The 20,283-nt window shown below is 41.0% G+C and overlaps 1 protein-coding gene across 4 annotated transcripts in view; it reads left to right on the top strand.

Moving 5' to 3' along the window:
• Positions 1 to 200: 200 nt before the first annotated feature.
• The window catches only part of ABL2 (ABL proto-oncogene 2, non-receptor tyrosine kinase), a 112,954-nt gene continuing 92,871 nt past the window's right edge, over positions 201 to 20,283 (top strand). For all 4 annotated transcript variants that reach the window (XM_036120932.2, XM_036120927.2, XM_036120929.2 and 1 more), the window contains exon 1: positions 201 to 660. In XM_036120932.2, the coding sequence (XP_035976825.1) occupies positions 504 to 660 (157 nt within the window). In that variant the 5' untranslated portion in view covers positions 201 to 503. The remainder of the gene's footprint in view (positions 661 to 20,283) is intronic.

The raw sequence follows: 20,283 nt of genomic DNA, 5'->3' as shown, positions 1-20,283 counted from the left end.
GGAGGCCCAGGTGGCGCGAAGGCACACAGGGACCGAAAGACCTGAAGGAGCGGTGGACGTGCCAAAGAGGTGGGCACTGGGGGGACCCACCCGGGGAGGAGGCAGGGGCGGCGCGGGCGGGGTGGGGCCTGGCCGGGGCGGGGCCGCCGGGAAGCCCTCCCTCCGAGTAGCGGAGGTGACTGGTCGGGTGGGGGGCGGGAGACGCTCTGTCCCACGCTCTCCCAGCGCTCGGTGGTTTAAAGATGGCGGCGGCGGCGGCGGCGGCGGCGGCGTTGGGGGCGCGGAGCCGCGGGAGGAGGAGGGAGAAGGAGAATCTGTGAGTCGCTGAGAAGCAGCGCGGCGGCTGCTTTGAGGAGTCCGCGGAGCAGCCGGCGGCCCGACCGCTCGGGGCCGGGGCCTGGACTGGGAAGGAGAGGCCGGAGCAGCGCCGGGAGCCTGAGGCCGGAGCCGAGGAGGAATGTGACCTGGGGTCGGCGGGGGCGCGGGAGTACGCGAGCGCAGGGATGGGGCAGCAGGTGGGCCGCGTCGGGGAGGCTCCGGGGCTTCAGCAGCCTCAACCTCGCGGGATCCGGGTCAGCAGTGCAGCCAGGCCCTCCGGTCGCAGGCGGGACCTGGCGGGGCGCACCACAGAGGCCGGCTTCAATGTCTTCACCCAGCATGGTGAGTGTGTCTGGGAGCTGGCGTGAGGGCGTGGGGGAGGCCGGGGGTGGGATTGGGGCGGGGTGGGAAGGAGACAGGCCGCTCTAGGGGGTCTAGGGGTGGCGGGGTGCCTGAGAGTGGGGGCGGAATCCGCTGCCATCTGGGCCAGTCACGGGAGGCGAGTCACACCCCTCCCCCCTCCCGTCTCCAGCCTGGCTGGCAGCTCCCGGGGGCGGAGAAGGAAAGAGAAGTGGTCTTAGGGACGGTGGATGGACTGTCCTCTACCCTGGGACAGACTGTGTGGCTTGGGGAAGACGGTGGGTAGTATCCCCAGGGGAGGCAAGGATGCTGGGAGGTGTGAGCTCAATCCAGTAGGTGTTAGTGTATCGGTCGTTAGCGAAGGGAACGGGTTGTGCCTCGAGGGATTTGGAAATAGGAACTGAATCTCAGAAGCTAGTGGCGTATAAAGTATATACAAGTATAACTCAGACTACGAGCAGTGTCAGAATAGTGAGCATTGACTTGAAATACTCTAACATGGCAAAGATAAGGGTAGTATCTCAGCGCTTTTGAGATTCTCCCCGCCCCCCCCGCCCCCAAACTGGAAATGAAAGGCATTGCCAGACTCCTGTGTTCGCCTCTTTTGAGTAGGACGCAGTTCTGAGAAGCTGGCAGGGGTTAGAGGTTGGTGGGCATGGTTAGGACTTTGGACATGAACAAGAGTTTTCTTCCTACAGTGTGTGCATATGTACATAAATCTTCTGTATAGTTTGGAACCTATTACTTTGGCCTCATTATCAAGGTATTTTTAGAATGGTTGTCTCCAAGCTCTTTTGATCATATCCTCTTATCAGTAAAAGAGCACATACTCCAAGAATTCGTTATCTGTTAATTATATATGTACTTGTTCTGCTGTACCAATATGTTATGTAACTTATAAATGCACACAGAAATAGAATTTAAGAAGGGATGAGATGAAAAAATAAGTATAATGAGAGTTCTAATATATTTTTTTTCCTGCAGCCCAGTGGATCCTTTTCGCTTCCTCTGAGCTGTACCCACACCACTTTTGAGACCACTTTTCTAGAGGAAGGAAGAGGAGAGAAGGGGGAAAAACAAAATTGACCTTCATGGGGTTGGGATACTATAAGACCTTAGGCTGAAGAGATAGATATGACTTATATAAAGGCTGGATAGTTGAGGTTGGATGAGTGGTAGCAAACTGGAGTTTCACTAATAATAAAGGATAAAAGAGACAGGGTGTTTATATTGCACAATGTAGGGAAGAGGAGGAAGAAAAAGAAGTGTGAACTATTTGTTAGAAATGGGAGTTTTGGAGGAAGTAATGATAGATGGTAGTATGCAAAGAAAGAGATGAACTCAAGGAACTGTGGCTGCTAGTTGAGTTGTATCAGAGAGCTCTGGGTTTGGACTTTGTGAATATGCTGAGTCGTTTCTAAATGGAGAAGATATAAGTGATTTGGGGCCATTCAGGTGTTACATGTCTACTGTTAAAAGATGTGAGTGAGGTTCTCTTCCAGATATATGAACATTTTATGAAGGCGCTATGTATGAGTTAGTCTTTATTAAAATCACTTTCTAAAACACTGGAGGAAAGAATGGATGACACGCTTTCGAGGAAGATCATCCAAGTAGCCTAGCTTTGTGAGAAGTGTTTGTATGCATTAAATTTGGCCCAATAGGCAACAGTGATTCTCTTCCTCCAGCATCTTACTGAAGATTTAAACTTTTCAGAGAAGGAGGAATGTCATAAAGAATGGAATAGGAAGAAATTTTGAAGGGTGGATAGGATTTGGATCTATGAAACAAGGAAAAGAGGGCAGGCTGGGCAGGAGAGACAACTTGAGTGTAAACAGTGGGAATTAACATGATTTGTTGGTGGGATAGTGAGACATCTGTCGGGAGTGAAGCAAGTCCTCCAGGAGTAAATCCTAGAGCAAAAATTGCAAGAATCAAGTTCTGGTCCTGGCTCCACCTGCCTGCGTAATTTAGTTACTTGCCATCTTTGGGTTTCTTTATCTGCAAAATATTGGCTTGGAGGATCCCTAAGGTAGCCTCTGACTTTAGGATTTTATGATTCTAATTGAAGCGGTCGCAAGAAAGCTTTGGGTATATTTGATTGGGCCTGGGTGATGGAAAATGTGGCAGAGGAGCTTCTATCAGTTTACATGATTGGCTAATTCATAGGATATATCAACAGACCCAGGTGTGAATGCTCCAAGACTGGCCTTAAGTGGAGGCAAAGGAAATAGTAGGGGTAAGTTTGAGGGATAGTTCATTCATTCAATAAACAAGATTTTTGAGTACCTGTTATGTAGCTGGGCTTCGGGAATGTTGCTGTGGACATAACAAGAGTCCCTGTCCTTGTAGAACTTAAAGGGCTTCATGATTCAGTATAGAGGATGAAAGAAGAGAGATCACTTTGGAATATTTATTAAGGGCATGAACTCTGGGGCCATTCTGCCTGGATTTGAAACCTGGCTCAGCTGCTTATTTGTGTGACCCTGGGCAAGTTATTTAACCTTTTTATGCCTTGGACTCCATTGGTAAACTAGGGATAAGAGCACCAATAATAATAGTACCTAGATTAAATTAGTTAATATACATAAGGCACTTACTGCCTGACACAAAGTAAGAGCTAATATGTGTTAGCTGCTGCTATTACTACCACTACAATTACAAAAATAGGGGTGAGTCGAAGACTATGAGGTTTTGAAATTGGCTGAGATAATGATTATTCTGTCAACAAGTTTGGAAGTTAGAAGCTGATCAAAAGGATGGGACTAGGGTAAGTTTGTTGAAGTCTGGTATGAAAAGACTGTCATTAGCAAATAATAGAGGAAACAAAGGTGAAGTGAATACTGTTTCTAGACAGATGAGTGCTTATAAACTTACTTTTTTAAAAATTTTTGCGACTTAGTTTATTTATTTTCAAGATTTTATTTTATTTGAGAGAGCAAGAAAGAGCACTTGCAGGAGCACAAGCAGGATGAGGGGCAAAGGGAGAAGCGGACTCCCAGCTGAGCAGAGAGCCTGTTGTGGGGCTCTGTCCTGGGACTCCAGGATCATGACCTGAGCCGAAGGCAGATGCTTAACCGGCTGAGCTGCCCAGGTGCCCCACAGTGTTTATCAACTTTTCTATAGATAGAGTTTCTCAGCCTTGGCGGTATTGACATTTTGGGGTGGATGGTTCCTTGTTGGGGGGGGCTATCCTGTGCTTTGTAGGATGTTTAGCAGCATCCTGGCGTCTACTCACTAGATGCCGGTAGCACCCCTTTGTGGCAACCCTCGCCTCCAGTTGTGACAACGAGAAATGTTTCCAGACATTGCCCCCACCCCAGGGGACATTTAGCAAAATTGCTCCTAGTTGAGAACTGCTTAGAAAAACGTGGTAGGGGGCGCCTGGATGGCTCAGTCGTGTGTCTGCCTTCGGCTCAAGTCATGATCCCAGGGTCCTGGGAGTCTGGCTCCCTGCTCTGCCCTCTGCCCCTGCTCCTGTGATTTCTCTCTCTCTCTCTCTTGCTCACGCTCTCTCAAATAAAATCTTTAAAAAAAAAACAAACCATGGCAGATTCTGAATTGAATGAATAAATGAATCAGATTCAAAAGCTCTTGAACCTATCATTTGACATTTACATAAAAAATCTGAATCCTGGAAGTAGTGTACAAATAGCTGTCTTGAGTTTCAGTATTGAGGTATTAGCATGTAATTTCATATATGAAATTATTAGGTCTGGCAGGCTTTTGAGCTTACATGTAGGTTTAAATGTAGATCAAATATTGTTTGTAATCAGTAAAAATGTACAGACGTTTTAGAAATGGCTTATCAGAGCCCATGATTTTTCTTCTGTAGAAAGAAATGGTATTTTTTATTGTTAATATATGGGTAGGTTGTAATAATTTGCCTTGTTAAAAGTGATTTTTATGAAAATAATTTAGGAATAAAAATAATAGGGCTCGCTTTGGTACGAAAGGGGTGAGTGTTGTATGACTTCTGAACTCAACTATTGAACCTTTTGGTGAATTGATGTTTTGTGACTAGTAATCTAGGGTTGGATACTTAATTGTTTTTTAATATCTGACCTTGCAACAGTTGAGTGATTTCACTTCAACTTCTCTCATTTGCTGAAAATACTATTAAAAATTAACCTTAAATTGTGAAATTTTGAATAATTTCCCTTAAATCAAACTCATCATTTTAAGTGGACTGATTTACTTCATGTTTTAATCTTTGCAGAATGAAAGATGTAGGCACCCCAGGTTGAAAATGATACTGTAGAAAAGAATAGGAAGGCTGTTGCAAGAGAATTTTAATTATGGTTATGGTGGCCTAGTACAGTGGTCACTAATTCTTTTCTTTTTCTTTTTTTCTTTTTTTAATTTAAGTAATCTCTATGCTCAACATGGGGCTTGAAGTTAGGACCGTAAGATCAAGACTTGCATGCTCTTCTGACTGAGCCGGCCAGGCACCCCAATGTGGTCATGGATTCTTTTTTTTTTAAAGATATTATTTATTTATTTACTTATTTGAGAGAGAGAGCGAGAGAGAAAGCACAAGTGGGGGTGAGAGTCAGAGGGAGAAGCAGACTCCCCACTGAGCAGGGAGGCCGATGTGGGGCTCGATCCCAGGACTCTGGGATCATGACCCGGGCCGAAGGCAGACGCTTAATAGACTGAGCCACCCAGGTGCGCCATGGTCACTGATTCTCATGAGAAGCTAAACTTTTAAAAAGAAATAAGCTGTTACATTTTTATTAACCTCCAAATCTGCAGAAGTTACAGATACATAACTGTGTCTATACTTACAGCAAAGTGACAAAATAATACAGATTCTGTTCTCACAGCCCAACTGACAGTAAGGTCCCAGGTAAATAATGAAGTCTGAAGATCCTTCTTAAAGGTCATTAGCATGCTTAAAAAGAAAGCAAAGCCAAACAAAAGCATCTTTCCCCCTGCAACCCTCTTTCACTGTTTTTTTTTTTTCCTCCTGTTCATTCTTTATCAAAATCAGGAATGATGATGATAATAATATTTGTGTATGTATTTTTAGAGTTTATGAAGACATTTTATGTTCTTTATCTCATTTGATCTTTAAAACTACTCTGAAATAGGTAGGTATTGATCTTCCTGTTTTATAGATGATGAGGAGTTAAAGGAATTAAATGACTTCCTAAGGTCACATAGCTGTTAAATTATGAATGTGAAACTCATGCCTTTGCCTCCAAATTTTGCTCTAGTGTAGAGATTTAGAGAACATGGCTTTTAGAAGTAGAATTGGATTCAAATCTTGTCTTCTGTCAGACATTAGTAGAGTTTACACCTCCCAGCCTCATAAAATTATGTACCAAGTACTCAGTAAGTAGCAGTGTTGTTATTTATCTTGAGATGGTTGTAGACATTATGTCAGTTGTATGTGAACATGTTTTGTAAACTAAAACACTGCTCTTGTCATCTTGAGGGCATGCTAAAGGGTTGAATTGTCTTATCACTTACATTTTAAGTCTCTATTTTCTCTAAGTCTTTTTTCCTCTCAGGTGACTCTTGATTATTAAAGAATTTTCAGAAAGCATCAAAAAGGTAGGGATTTTGGGGACCTGAAATCACATTAGACCTTACTTTCTCTGAAAGTAAATATTACCCTCTTTTTTTCTTTTCTTCCAATTTGAATTATAGTTGATACACAATGTTACATTAGTTTCAGGTGTACAACATAGAGATTCAACAATTTTATACATTATGCTATGCTCACTGCAAGTGTAACTACCATCTGTCACCACACAGCGCTATGACAGGACCAGTGAATATACTCCCCATACTGTGCTTTTTATTCCTGTGACTTACTCTAGAACTGGAAGCCTGTATCTCCCACACCCCTTCACCCATTTTGCTCATCCCTCCCCCCTCTTCCCTCTGCTCTGGCAACCATCAGTTCTCTGTTCATAGGTCTGATTCTGCTTTTTGTTCATTCGTTTGTTTTTTAGATTTCACATGTAAGTGAAATCATATGGTATTTGTTTTTCTCTAACCTATTTCACCTAGCATAATACCCTCCAGGTCCATCCATGTTGTTGCAGATGGCAACATCTCATCTTTTTTTGTGGCTAACTAATATTCTATTTTGTGTGTGTGTGTGTGTACACCACATATTTATCTATTCATCTATGGTTGGACACTTGGGCTGCTTCCATATCTTGGCTATTGTAAATAATGCAGTAAACATAGGGGTGCACATATATTTTTGAGTTAGTGTTTTTTTTTTTTTTTAAGATTTTATTTATTTGACAGAGAGAGACACAATGAGTGAGAGAGGGAACACAAGCAGGGGGAGTGGGAGAGGAAGAAGCAGGCTTCCCGCGGAGAGGGAGCCTGATGCGGGGCTCGATCCCAGGACCCTGGGACCACGACCTGAGCCGAAGGCAGGCGCTTAACGATTGAGCCACCGAGGCGCCCCTGAATTAGTGTTTTAAATGTTATCCTCTTAGAATGATTTGTCTTAGGACCTGGGTGTCAGTCAGAGGACACATAGGTCATGGTTCTTTTTCACTCACTCTTTTCATAGGAATGTTTTTTCTTCAGAGAAGGTGAACCAGAAGCATAGGCCAATGCAAATGTCATGTTTAGGTAGAGACCTCATTCTAAGCTGGCACATTTGTTTTCTGGTTAATATTTAATGACTTCATTTTTTTTTTTTTTTTTAAGATTTTATTTATTTATTTGACAGAGAGACAGCGAGAGCAGGAACACAAGCAGGGGGAGTGGGAGAGGGAGAAGCAGGCTTCCTGTGGAGCAGGGAGCCCGATGCGGGGCTCGATCCTAGGACCCTGGGATCACGACCTGAGCCAAAGGCAGACGCTTAACGACTGAGCCACCCAGGCGCCCCAGTATTTAATGACTTCATAATATAATTTCCTTCATCTAGATATCCTTTGAGACCTTTTTGTGCCTCCCTGTATTTTTACCTCTCATTATAAAATTTCTTTTTAAAAGCATGTTTTAGTAGGACTTTTGTATTGATTTTGTGAGTCAAATAGGCTTTTTGTCATATACTACACATAGGAGATTTCAGAATACTTGATAATGTTAACCTTATCAATGTTAACAGATTTCTTTTGGAATAGGTAAATTTGGAGTTTCACTGTAGATTCTTCACCAGATTATATAGAATCGTTCTCAAACTTTAGTGCGGGGAGTTTGTTAAAACACAAATTGCTGGGTCCCATCCCCAGCGGTTCTGATTCAGCTCTGAGGTGGGATTTAAGAATTTGCATTTCTGACAAATTTCCAGGTATTGCTGATGCTGCTTTTTGGGGGCCACACTTTGGGAACTGTGAGAACACTTTGAGTAATGTGAAATTAAGAAAAGTAATGGATCAGGGTTATTCAAAGATTGTCATTTGTGTCAGAAAACCTAATGTATTGACTCTGTTCTACTTAAAACTGGTTTGAAAGTCCATTTGTTCCAAGTCGAGTGTGTCCACATGCAAGCGTCCACTGTCTTACACCATCTTTTGGTGGCAGGAAGAGATGTCTTTTGGCTTTGGCCTCAACTTTTTTTAATCTCTGAAAGTTCATGTTTGGAGGTCTGTTGAGAGACGCACTTTTGAAAGAATCTAGAGTATCAGGGAAAAGGGAGGTAGGACACAGGGTTCTGCTGACAGATTTAGGGTGGGCCTCAGTTCTTCGAAGAAGTGGTGAAGAAAGAATTGCCATCTATTGAGTGCTGTGTGCCAGGCATGCTCTAAGTACGTACTATCTGGTTTTTCATTTAAACCCATAAACCCCTACTTGCCAACTGAAAGAGATTAGAGACCAAAGAATTTAGGATACCTATTTGTAATTCTATATTTTTGGTATATATTGGGCCTTTTGGAGGATGTGTCCATGTACATATATATCTGTGAGTTTTAGTTTTGTTTTTTTTTTTTTTAAGATTTTATTTATTTATTTGACAGAGAGAGACACAGCGAGAGAGGGAACACAAGCAGGGGGAGTGGGAGAGGGAGAAGCAGGCTTCCCGCTGAGCAGGGAGCCCGATGCGGGGCTTGATCCCAGGACCCTGGGATCATGACCTGAGCCAAAGGCAGACGCTTAATGACTGAGCCACCCAAGCGCCCCTGAGTTTTAGGTTTTTAAAGTCTCTCTCTAGAGACCAGTGATGAGATTTTCAGAATGGTAGACTAGAGTTGGATCTATATACTCTGTGGCTATGGATTGAGACTCCGATATTACGGTGTAACAAAGGGAGCAGTAGGTACTCATGGTGCTGTTTGGAATCTCACAGTAATGGTGAACTGTGGCCCTAACTTCTAGGCTTAGTGTTACTAATATTTCATACTTAAAATCTTATATATATATACACACACACATATATATATTTAAGATTTTATTTATTTGACAGAGAGCAGGGGGAGTGGCAGAGGGAGAGGGAAAAGCAGGCTCCCAGAGGAGCAGAGAGCCCAATGTGGGGCTCGATCCCAGGACCCTGGGATCGTGACCTGAGCCAAAGGCAGACGCTTAACCGACTGAGCCACCCACGTGCCCCTTAAAATTTTATATTTTATATAATTTAACATAGAATTTATATTAATATATAAATATATGTCTTATATATTTATATAATCTTATACTTTCTCCTTATAGATTACAACTCTCTTCTCTTTGCTTTTTAGAATTTTTTTTTTTTTTAAGATTTTATTTATTTGAGAGAGAACAAGTTGGGGGGCAGAGGGAGAAGCAGGGAGCCTGACGCGGGACTCGATACCAGGACCCCAAGATCATGACCTGAGCCAATGGCAGATGCTTAACTGACTGAGCCGCCCAGGCATCCCCAGTAATTGCCTATTTGAATGCCTCTGAGAGAATTTTTCAGGTGTGATTTAGAACTGCTGTCCAAGAGAATGATGCTGCTTAAATAGGTGTTGGTGAACATTACAAAACTGGTTTGTGTGTCTGCATGTGTGGAAGTGTGATATTGTATGCAGTAACCCTTGGTTACTGATCTTGCCGTTTTGGGTTGAGTGCATAATTTCAGTATGTAAATTTGTGATTATTACACTAGTTAGAAAAATTTCTCAGTATTGTTTTTGCTTAAACTTTGACTCAAATACATAGGTTGATACACATTAAATCTGATACTATGCCACATTTCATTTTGGTTGCTAAAAACATAAGAATCTGTCACGCTCTCCCCCTGCCCCTTTGCTTCACGCTGTCAGTGTGCTGAGCCTGTGGCGGTGGTACTGCTGCTGGCTTCTTCACAGTGAACTCTGCCAGGCTGGGTTTCTGATCCAGCAGAACACAAAGATCCACAGGCCCAGGCAATTTATATTCCCTGGTTTGCTTTCCAAGGAGCGGGAGGTTTTAGAAACCTTTCACTTGATGTGGTCAAGGTCAAAGAAAATATCTGTGGCTTCATATTATACAGTATGTATGCGTACGGTCTGTTAACATGTCCTCTCTCTCTATGCTAATTCCAGCAAATTAAAATAACAATATTGAGTTAGGACTAAAGATTGCCACTTAGCATTTTGTGGTTCTAGATAATTACTAAGAAAACATTTTCCTAAAACTAGCAATACTAACAGGCACAATTGGTATCACCCATCTGTTTCTTTCTTTCTTTCTTTCATTTTTTTTTTTTTTTGAAGATTTTATTTATTTGTCAAAGAGAGAGAGAGAGAGTGTGAGCGCCCAAGCAGGGGGAGTGGCAGTCAGCTGGAGAAGCAGACTCCCTGCTGAGCAAGGAGCCCAGTGCTGATGTGGGACTCCATCCCAGGACCCCAGGATCATGACCTGAGTAGAAGGCAGATGCTTAACTGACTGAGCCACCCAGGAGTCCCTTTTTTTTTTTAGATTTTATTTATGTATTTGAGAGAGAGAAAGTGCAAGCTAGGGGAGGAGCAAAGGGAAAGGGACAAGCAGACTCCATGCCGAGCACAGAGCCCAATATAGGGCTTGATCTCATGACCTTGAGATCATGACCTGAGCTAAAACCAAGAGTTGAATGCTTAACCCACAGAGCCACCCAGGCCCCCCTCACTCACCTGTTTCTTACAGGAAAGAAAGGCTAATATATGAAGGTTTTTGTTAAGTAGCTTTCTTCTTGTTTTGAAATTGTATTTTTTAATTGTATATAAACCTATGAAGAGGTATCTCAGTATAAAAAGACCAGATCAATACAGAAGCATATAACCAAGACATGAAAGTCCTCTTTGATATTCCCACCCATTCTCCTATATTCCCTTGTTAGAGGTAACTGCTGTTCATGGTTTGATGTGTATTTTCCCAGAACTTAGTATATATTTACATGTATGTAAGTGTACATATTAATAGTTCTCTTGCTTATTCATAAATAGCATTGTACTATATGAATTTTTTTCTCCCAGATTTGTTTTTTGTGTTTAATGTATCGGGAAGATCTTTCTGTGCCAGTATGTGTCTCTCTCTCATTCTTTTCAACAGCTTTATAGTGTTGCATGCTTTAGATACATATAATAACCATTTTGTTTAGATATTAACCATTTTTTTTAAGTTGATGAATATTTGTTTACAAGATTATCAAAGATCTCCTGTTTTTCTCTTCTGGTATTTTTTCCCCTTGCATTACCAACTTGAACCTATGTGAAATATTCATCCATTCATTCATTCATTCATTCATTGATGGTTGGTTGGAACCAACTTAATATTTTTGCATTGTACTAATACTAACAAGTGAATAGTTCATCAATTCCCACTGCTTTGAAGAGCCATATTTCTCATATATCAAATTCTCAAATGTACACAGTTCTTTGAAAAATTACCTCCATGATTCCATTCATCTTTCTCTTCCTACACATTGTTTTACATATTACTTTAATTATAATAATTTGATTATAAGTTTAAAGCATATATGTTTATCTGGGTAGCTCCCCATTATTGTGTTCTTTTTCAGAATTTATTTGGATGTTATGTCCTTCAAAGATCACTAGGATTAGATTAAGATTTAGAAATCTCGATGGGATTTTGATAGTAATTCTATTGAATTATTGGTTAATTTGCAGGCAAATTGACATTGTTGCATCATTGTGTACTTAATTCCAAGAATGGTATCGCTTTGCCTTTAAGTAAAAAAATGTCTTTAAGTAAAAAAGAGCTTTCAGTTACTGTTTGGGTATTTCTTGTTAGGCTTATTTGTGGGCATTTTATAATTTTTGTTGTAATTGCAAGTGTAATTTTTTTGGATACAAACTTAGAAGTGGGATTGCTGGATCATATGGTAGTTCTGTTTTTTAATTTTTTTGAGGAACCTCTATACTATTTTCCATAGTGGCTATACCAGTTTACATTCCCACCAACAATGCACAAGGGTGGTAACGCTGGTTATCTTATCTTTTTGGTTATAGCTATTCTAACAGGTGTGAGGTGATATTGTGGTTTTGATTTGCATTTTCTTGATTAGTGATTTTTCAGTACCTTTTCATATCATTGTTGGCTCTGTGTGTCTTTGGAAAAATGTTCATTTCCTCTGCCCATTTTTATTTTTATTTTATTTATTTTTAAAGATTTTATTTATTTGACAGAGAGAGACACAGCGAGAGAGGGAACACAAGGAGGGGGAGTGGGAGAGGGAGAAGCAGGCTTCCCGCTGAGCAGGGAACCTGATGCGGGGCTCAATCCCAGGGCCCTGGGATCACGACCTGAGCCGAAGGCAGACGCTTAAGGACTGAGCCACCCAGGTGCCCCTATTTTTATTTTTTTTTAAAGATTTTATTTATTTATTTGACAGAGAAACACAGAGAGGGAACACAAGCAGGGGGGGTGGGGGAGGGAGAAGCAGGCTTCCCGCTGAGCAGGGAGCCCAATGCGGTGCTCGATCCCAGGACCCTGGGATCATGACCCGAGCCGAAGGCACATGCCCCAACTGAGCCACCCAGGTGCCCCTCCTCTGCCCATTTTTTAATAGAATTTTTGTGCTATTGAGTTGTATAAAATTCTTCTTCTTAAAGCTTAAGAACTTGATAGGTAGATCTTTGAGAAGTCTGTCTTAAAGGATTATTTCTGAATCTTTACATAGTGTACCACCTGTATCTTTGGATTTTGGTTGTCTTGCTAGTTTAGAAAGTTTTGACTATTTTTCTGGTTATCACATTACTAGTCTAATCTATTTCCTGATATCCATATATTTATAGATTAGTATTCATTGATCTTTTTTCTATATCTCACCATTGGTTTTCATTATTATAAAATTTCACCAAATTTATTTGATTTACTTATTAATTTTTTGATTTAATAGTGTTGAACTGTTATATACTCTACTGTAGTCGAGTCTTCTGCCTTAGCGGTTTTCTGTGGGTGATATGTGTGAGAGTAGGACTCTTGGTTAGAAGTAATAGAGACCAACTCCAGATTATGTAATCTATAGAAAATTTATATGGGGACAGTGGAGGTTCAAGACAGGAATGCAGCTAGGCTGGTCCAGAAACAGGAAGTGAAAGGCTGCTAGAAACTCAGGCAATATTTATTTTCTTTCTTTTCTTTTGGCTACTCACTTTATTCGTCCCTCTTAGACATTCAATTCATATCACACTTTACAACTTTTTAAAATCTCTTTGATCAAGAGGATGGTTTATAATAAACTTTCATTTCTTAGTCTCATTTCCAAACTCCCAGGACAGTCATTGTGATTGGTCAGATCACCTATAATAGGGTTTCTCAGTCTCCAGAATATTGACATTTTGGGCTGGATTTTGTTGTGGTGGTGGGTGGGGACTGTCCTGTGCATTGTAGAATGTTTAGCAGCATCTCTGGCCCCTAATAACTAAATGTCAGTAGCACTCACTGTCTAATTATGACGACCAAAAAATGTCTGTAGATATTGCCAGTATCCTCCTGGGGGTAAAATTACCCCTGGTGGAAAACTACTGACCTAGAATATGTTTGGCTGCTGTGGGCATACCATGTGTGAGAAGGACTTTTCAGGAGAGTCTTTGTGAGGTAGGTAGGTACTCAAAACATCTGGTAAGTATTTTCAGATTTTTTGTAGCAACTATAAATTTAGCACTTTTTTCTTTTTTTTTTTTTTTTAATTTAGCACTTTTTCATTATTTTTAGGTATCACTTTTAAGGGGCGCCTGGGTGGCTCAGTCAATTAAGTGTCCAGCTCTCGATTTCAGCTCAGGTCTTGCTCTCAGGGTTGTGAATTCAAGGCATGTGTTGGGCTCCAAGCTGGGCGTGGAGCCTATTTAAAAAAAAAATTTTTTTTCCCCAGGGGGCAACCTGGCTGGCTCAGTCAGTAGAGCATGTAACTCTTGATCTCAGGGTCATGAGTTCGAATCCCGGCTTGGGTGTAGAGATTTTTTTTTTAAAGATTTTATTTATTGGGGCGCCTGGGTGGCTCAGTCGTTGGGCGTCTGCCTTTGGCTCGGGTCATGGTCCCGGGATCCTGGGATCGAGCCCCAAGTTGGGCTCCCAGCGCAGTGGGAAGCCTGCTTCTCCCTCTCCTGCTCCCCCTGCTTGTGTTCCCTTTTTTTAAAAAAAGATTTTATTCATTTGAGACAGAGCACAAGCAGGGGGAGAGGCAGAGGGAGAGGGAGAAGCAGATTCCCTGCTGAGCAGGGAGCCTGATGTAGGGCTTGACCCCAGGACTCTGGGATCATGACCTGATCCAAAGGCAGATGCTTAACCATCTGAGCCACGCAGGCACCCCAGGGTGTAGAGATTCTAAATAAATAAACTTAAAATCTTCAACTGGAGGGGCACCTGGGTGGCTCAGTCTGTTAAGTGTCCCAGCTCTTGATTTCAGCTCAGGTCATGATCTCAGGGTCGGGAGATTGAGTCCTACATCAGCTCCTTGCTCAGCAGGAAGTCTGCTTGAGAGTCTTGCTCCTTCTCCCCCGTCCCATCCCCACCACATGAGTGCTTGCATGCCCCCCCAAATAAATAAATCTTTAAAATAAAACTTCAGCTGGAGTTGTAGAGCTTGCCATTATTGACCATTTCTCTGAATCTCTAATTTCTCAATCTCTTGCTGATTTTTCTTTTCCCTCAGAGTGTGTGTATGTGTGTGAGGGTGTTGGCTTTTTTTTTTTTTTTTTTTTTTAATTTGAGAGAGAGTGTGCGTGAGTGCATACATGGTGGGGAAGGGCAGAGGGAGAGAGAGAATCTCAAGCTGACTCCCCACTGAGAGCGGAGCCAACGTGGGCTTGATCTCACGACCCTGAGATCATGACCTGAGCCAAAATCAAGAGTCCAATGCTTAACCAGCTGAGCCACGCAGGTGCCCCAGGGCATTGATTGTTTTAATATAAAATGTATGGTTTTGGTAGCCAAGTAGACACAGGTATGAAAATTTAGACCTGGGAGAGACCTTAGAAATCCTGTATTCTAATACACTTGATTTACAGATGGGTAAACTAATGCTTCAGGAGGTGAAACAAGTTGATTGTGGACACATAGCTTAGCAGTAGAGCACAGAAAGATTTAGTCTTATTTTTCTAGGTTTAGTTTCTAGTTACCTTTTGTTGAAACCTATTTTTTGCTTTTGGTAGTATTATTTATATAATACTTAGCATTTATGTGCCAAACTGCTGCGAGAATCTCATTTAATCTTAATCCAATAAATAATGAAAATGGGTCTCAAAATAAGGCAGGGTGTAACTTGAGAAGTTACGCTTTTAACCATTATGCTTTCATACTAGCGTAGTAGCATTGGGAGAGAATTGGGTGCTTGTGTGCCACTTTATTCTACCATCTCATTTAATCCTCAAAACAACCCTGGGAGAAAACAATCTAATTAAACATGGGCAGAAGACATGAACAGACATTTCTCTAAAGAAGACATAATAATGACCAGCAGACACATGAAAAGATGCTCAACATCACTAATCATCAGGGAAATGCAATTCAAAACTACAGTGAGATGCCACCTCACACCCGTCAGAATGGCTAAAATAAAAAACAAGAAACAACAAGTATTGGCAAGGATGTGGAGAAAAACCCTCATGTACTGTTGGTGAGAATGCAAACTGGTGCAGCCACTGTGGAACACAGTATGGAGCTTCCTCAAAAAGTTAGAAATAGAATTACCCTACAATCTAGTAATTGCACTATTTACCCAAAGAATACAAAAACACTACTTCAGAGGGATACATGTACCTGTAATGCACCTGTATGTTTATTGCAGCATTATCTACAATAGCCAAACTATGGAAGCAGCCCGTGTCCATTGACTGATGAATGGATAAAGAAGATGTGTGTGTGTGTGTGTGTGTGTGTCACACACACACACACACACACACACACACACACACACTGGAATATTATTCAGCCATAAAAAGGAATGAAATCTTGCCATTTGCAACAACATGGATAGAGCTAGAGAGCATTATGCTAAGCGAAATAAGTCAGTCAGAGAAAGACAAATACCATCTGATTCACACATATGTGGAATTTAAGAAACAAAACAAATGAACAAAGGGGGGAAAAAGGACAAACCAAGAAGCCGACTCTTAACTATAGAGAACAAACTGATGGTTACCAGAAGGGAGGTCGGTGGGGGATGGGTGAAATAGGTAATGAGAATTAAAGAGTCAACCATCATGATGGGCACTGAGTAATGTATAGAATTGTAGAATCACTGTATTGTACCCCTGAAACTAATATAACACTGTATGTTAGCTATATTGGAATTAAAATTAAAAAACTACTTAGTAAAAAAAATACAATGCATGAAAAAGAAGCCTGAGAGCTATACATACTTTGTAGTTTTAGCTAGGGTGAAAATGAAGATGTTTAGTTGAGTTAGATTAAGTCTCCTTTAAGACCACAGAGCTAGTAGGAAGCAGAAGTTGGCTTAAGTTTTGTGGGTTTCCCAATTCTCTCTTGCCCTTACGGGAAGATACCCTATAGTGATGCTCCACTGTCTTCTTAGAGCTTTCATGATAATGTAATAAAAGGTAAAAGAGAATATAACATGTATAATTCACTTTAATAAGGATTAGTAAATATTACTGTTTTGTTCATTTTGAGACTAACCTTCATGTGTTATTTTTATGCCTTCCTCAGGTATATTTTAGAATTGAATTTGAGGGGCATCTGGGTGGCTCAGTCGTTAAGCATCTGCCTTCAACTCAGGTCATAATCCCAGGGTCCTGGGATCGAGCCCCACGTTGGGCCCCCTGCTTGGCGGGAAGCCTCTTCTCCCTCTCCCACTTCTCTTGCTTGTGTTCCCTCTCTCGCTCTCTCTCTGTCAAATAAATAAATAAAATCTTAAAAAATATATTAGAATTGAATTTGAAAGAAATATTAATAAAAGAAAGCTAGATAATTACTATTAGCAGGAAAATATTTCTTTAAAAAAATATATTTAAGAGATTACTGATCTACCAAGAATGACTTTGTGTTTGCTCTCTGATCTTGATGTAGACAGATTTTTTACACTTGGAATTCTTGAAGCATTTGGGTTCCCTAGTTGAGTGCTTTCGATTGTAAACATCAGTCAGAGCTGCAGCCATTTTTAAGCATGCTGTTAACAGCAAGGATTCTGGTATTAGACTATGTGGCTTAAAGCCTAGATTAATTTGTGACTCTGTATCTTGACGTAGGTATGACAAATTTAGAACCCTGAGAGACCTTGGGAATTGAATTTCTGGACAAGTTACTTACTTTCTATGTGTTTTTTAATCTGTAAGATAGTCATGCTAATAGTACCTACTTTACAGAGTTGTTGTGAAAATTATTATTACTAAAATTCCCAGAGAGTGCGTGGTGAATGATAAAAGTGCTCAAAAAATGATAAAAAAGCAAAAAAGCGATAGAAAAAAGTGATAGAAAAGCAACTTAAAAAATGGCTAATATTTTTATTGGTTAATATACTTAAGTTTTAAAAGTTCTAAATGCATTTAAATAACAATTATGATGATGTTGAAACCTTAATACAGGGTAGTATATTGTACTTAGGCTTGTTCTGTGCCTGTGTTTGGTTACCAGATTTCAGTGCTTCTGGATATATAGGTGAGCATAATGTGTAGTTTTATTCTGTTTTGATACAGTTATCAGCATTGTGATTAGTTGTTTCCAGCACTTAGGTAAATCATAATCTTTCCTCTCTACAAAAGGCACTTGGAAATCATCCTGAAGTATTTTCTCATTCATATAGGTAGAAAAGCTAGTTAGGGGCCGTAAGGAGAAAAGGAATGGTGAAGCAGTGGCACTAACTCCAGAAGGTGGTAGAAGAGAGTGTTGTATGTGGGTACACTGGAGATGATGACACGCCATAGATAGGGATCATCGTGCCGCTGGGCCTCACGGAAACTGGAGCTGGTAAGCAATTAGAAATTAAGACTGCATACTCCATCTTTCTCTTTCAGAGGCTGCAAGGTTTTGGCATCTTTTTTGCTGTGTACATCTGTTCAGTTTTCCTTTTCTTCCAGCTGGCTTTCTTGGTTTTAGCTTGTATATGGAGTGTAATGGCTGTTGAGCTTCTCTTTATCATGAAAACTCCCGATATATTCTTCTGGCATTAATCCTTGCTGCTAAATGGCTCAGTCTTTCTCTTTTATTTTTTTTTTTTATTTTTTTTTTAAAGATTTTATTTATTTATTTGACAGAGAGAGAGATAGCGAGAGCAGGAACACAAGCAGGGGGAGTGGGAGAGGGAGAAGCAGGCTTCCCGCCGAACAGGGAGCCCGATGTGGGACTCGATCCCAGGACCCTGGGATCATGACCTGAGCCGAAGGCAGACGCTTAACGACTGAGCCACCCAGGCGCCCTCAGTCTTTCTCTTTTAAAATTTAAATCATTTGCCTATCGAATGGTCAGTACCTTTACATGGTTTAAAATTCATATGGTACAGAAGTGTTTCTGCCACTTCCTTTCCTCTGGTCACTCAAATTTTGGCAATCCGTTCACCAGTGTCTTGTGTATACTTCCAGAGATATATATGTATATGTATGCCTGTGTATCTCCCCAGTCCTTTTTTTTTTTTTTTTTTTTAAGACCAGTGGAAACATCATATGCCCTGTTTTGCACCTTGCTTTTTTTCACTTAATTTATCTTGGAGATTCTTCATGTTAGTAAATAAAGAACTTGCTTTTTAAAAAAAATTTAAATGAGTGGATAACATTTCATTGTAGGGATGAATTATATATTTAGGTTGTTCTCATACAGTGCTGCAGTGAAAAACCTTATGTTTTATTTCAAACATGTTAGTGTAGCTATAGGATAAATGCCTTGAATTGGACTTGCTGACAAGAAAGGATATGGGTATTTCATAATAACTACTTATTGAATAAACTATCTTTTTTTTTTAAGATTGTATTTATATGGGGCGCCTGGGTGGCTCAGTCGTTAAGCGTCTGCCTTCGGCTCAGGTCATGATCCCAGGGTCCTGGGATCGAGTCCCACATCGGGCTCCCTGCTTGGCAGGAAGCCTGCTTCTCCCTCTCCCACTCCCCCTGCTTGTGTTCCTGCTCTCGCTATCTCTCTCTCTGTCAAATAAATAAATAAAATCTTTAAAAAAAAAAAAAAAAAAAGGTTTAAAAAAAAAAAAAAAAAGATTGTATTTATATGACAGAGAGAGAGAGCACAAGCAGGGGGAGTGGCAGGCAGAGGGAGAGGAGAAGCAGGCTCCCCGCAGAGCAGGGGGAGCCCGATGTGGGGCTCGATCCCAGGACCCCGGGATCATGACCTGAGCCGAAGGCAGTCGCTTAACCAACTAAGCCACCCAGGCGCCCGTCTTTTTTTTTTTTTTTTTCTTTGAGATTTTATTTATTTATTTGACAGCACAAGCAGGGGGAGCGGCAGGCAGAGGGAGAAGCAGACTCATGACCTGAGCCGAAGGCAGATGCTTAAGTGACTGAGCCACCCAGGCGCCCTGAATAAACTTTTATTCACATTTTTGTATACTAAAATCCTGTGCACATTCAATTCTACTTTTTTTTTTTTTTTAAGATTTTATTTATTTATTTGAGAGAGAGAATGAGATAGAGACAGAGAGAGCATGAGAGGGGGGAGCGTCAGAGGGAGAAGCAGACTTCCTGCTGAGCAGGGAGCCCGATGTGGGACTCGATCCCGGAACTCCAGGATCATGACCTGAGCTGAAGGCAGTCGCTTAACCAACTGAGCCACCCAGGCGCCCCAATTCTACTTTTGTATTTCATGTTCTGATGATTTGCCTGTCTAATTATGTGCCAGTATCACACTGCTTTAGTTTTGGTACCTTTTTTTTTTAAGATTTTATTTATTTGCAAGAGAGTGCATGTGATAGGTCAATTAGCCGGTCTGTTAGAACATCTTACTAGTACTTTCTTAGGCTCCTTGGTGGGTGGTGGGAGTGGAGATGTAAAGGGAACTTCCACTTTTAACTCTACATATGTCTATATTATTTGAATTTCTTTTTCACAGTGAGTATGTATTGTTTAAAGAGAAGTGTTAACACAACCTACCACAAAACGATCCTCTTATTTCCTATTCATACTAAATTAAATAATGTATAGTAAGTGGCACAACCTGAGCTGGAATGTAATGTAAGACTGTAACACCCTGTGCTTTCTAGTATACCAAGATGCTTCTTTTAATGCATGGGCTTTTGTATATAACTTTCTAAAAACAATATAGATGTTTTTTGTTACTTGCAACAAACAGAAA

Source organism: Halichoerus grypus, chromosome 7, assembly GCF_964656455.1.
Source record: "Halichoerus grypus chromosome 7, mHalGry1.hap1.1, whole genome shotgun sequence".
NCBI classification, from domain to species: domain Eukaryota; kingdom Metazoa; phylum Chordata; class Mammalia; order Carnivora; family Phocidae; genus Halichoerus; species Halichoerus grypus.
This window is presented reverse-complemented; position numbering and strand designations above follow the sequence as displayed.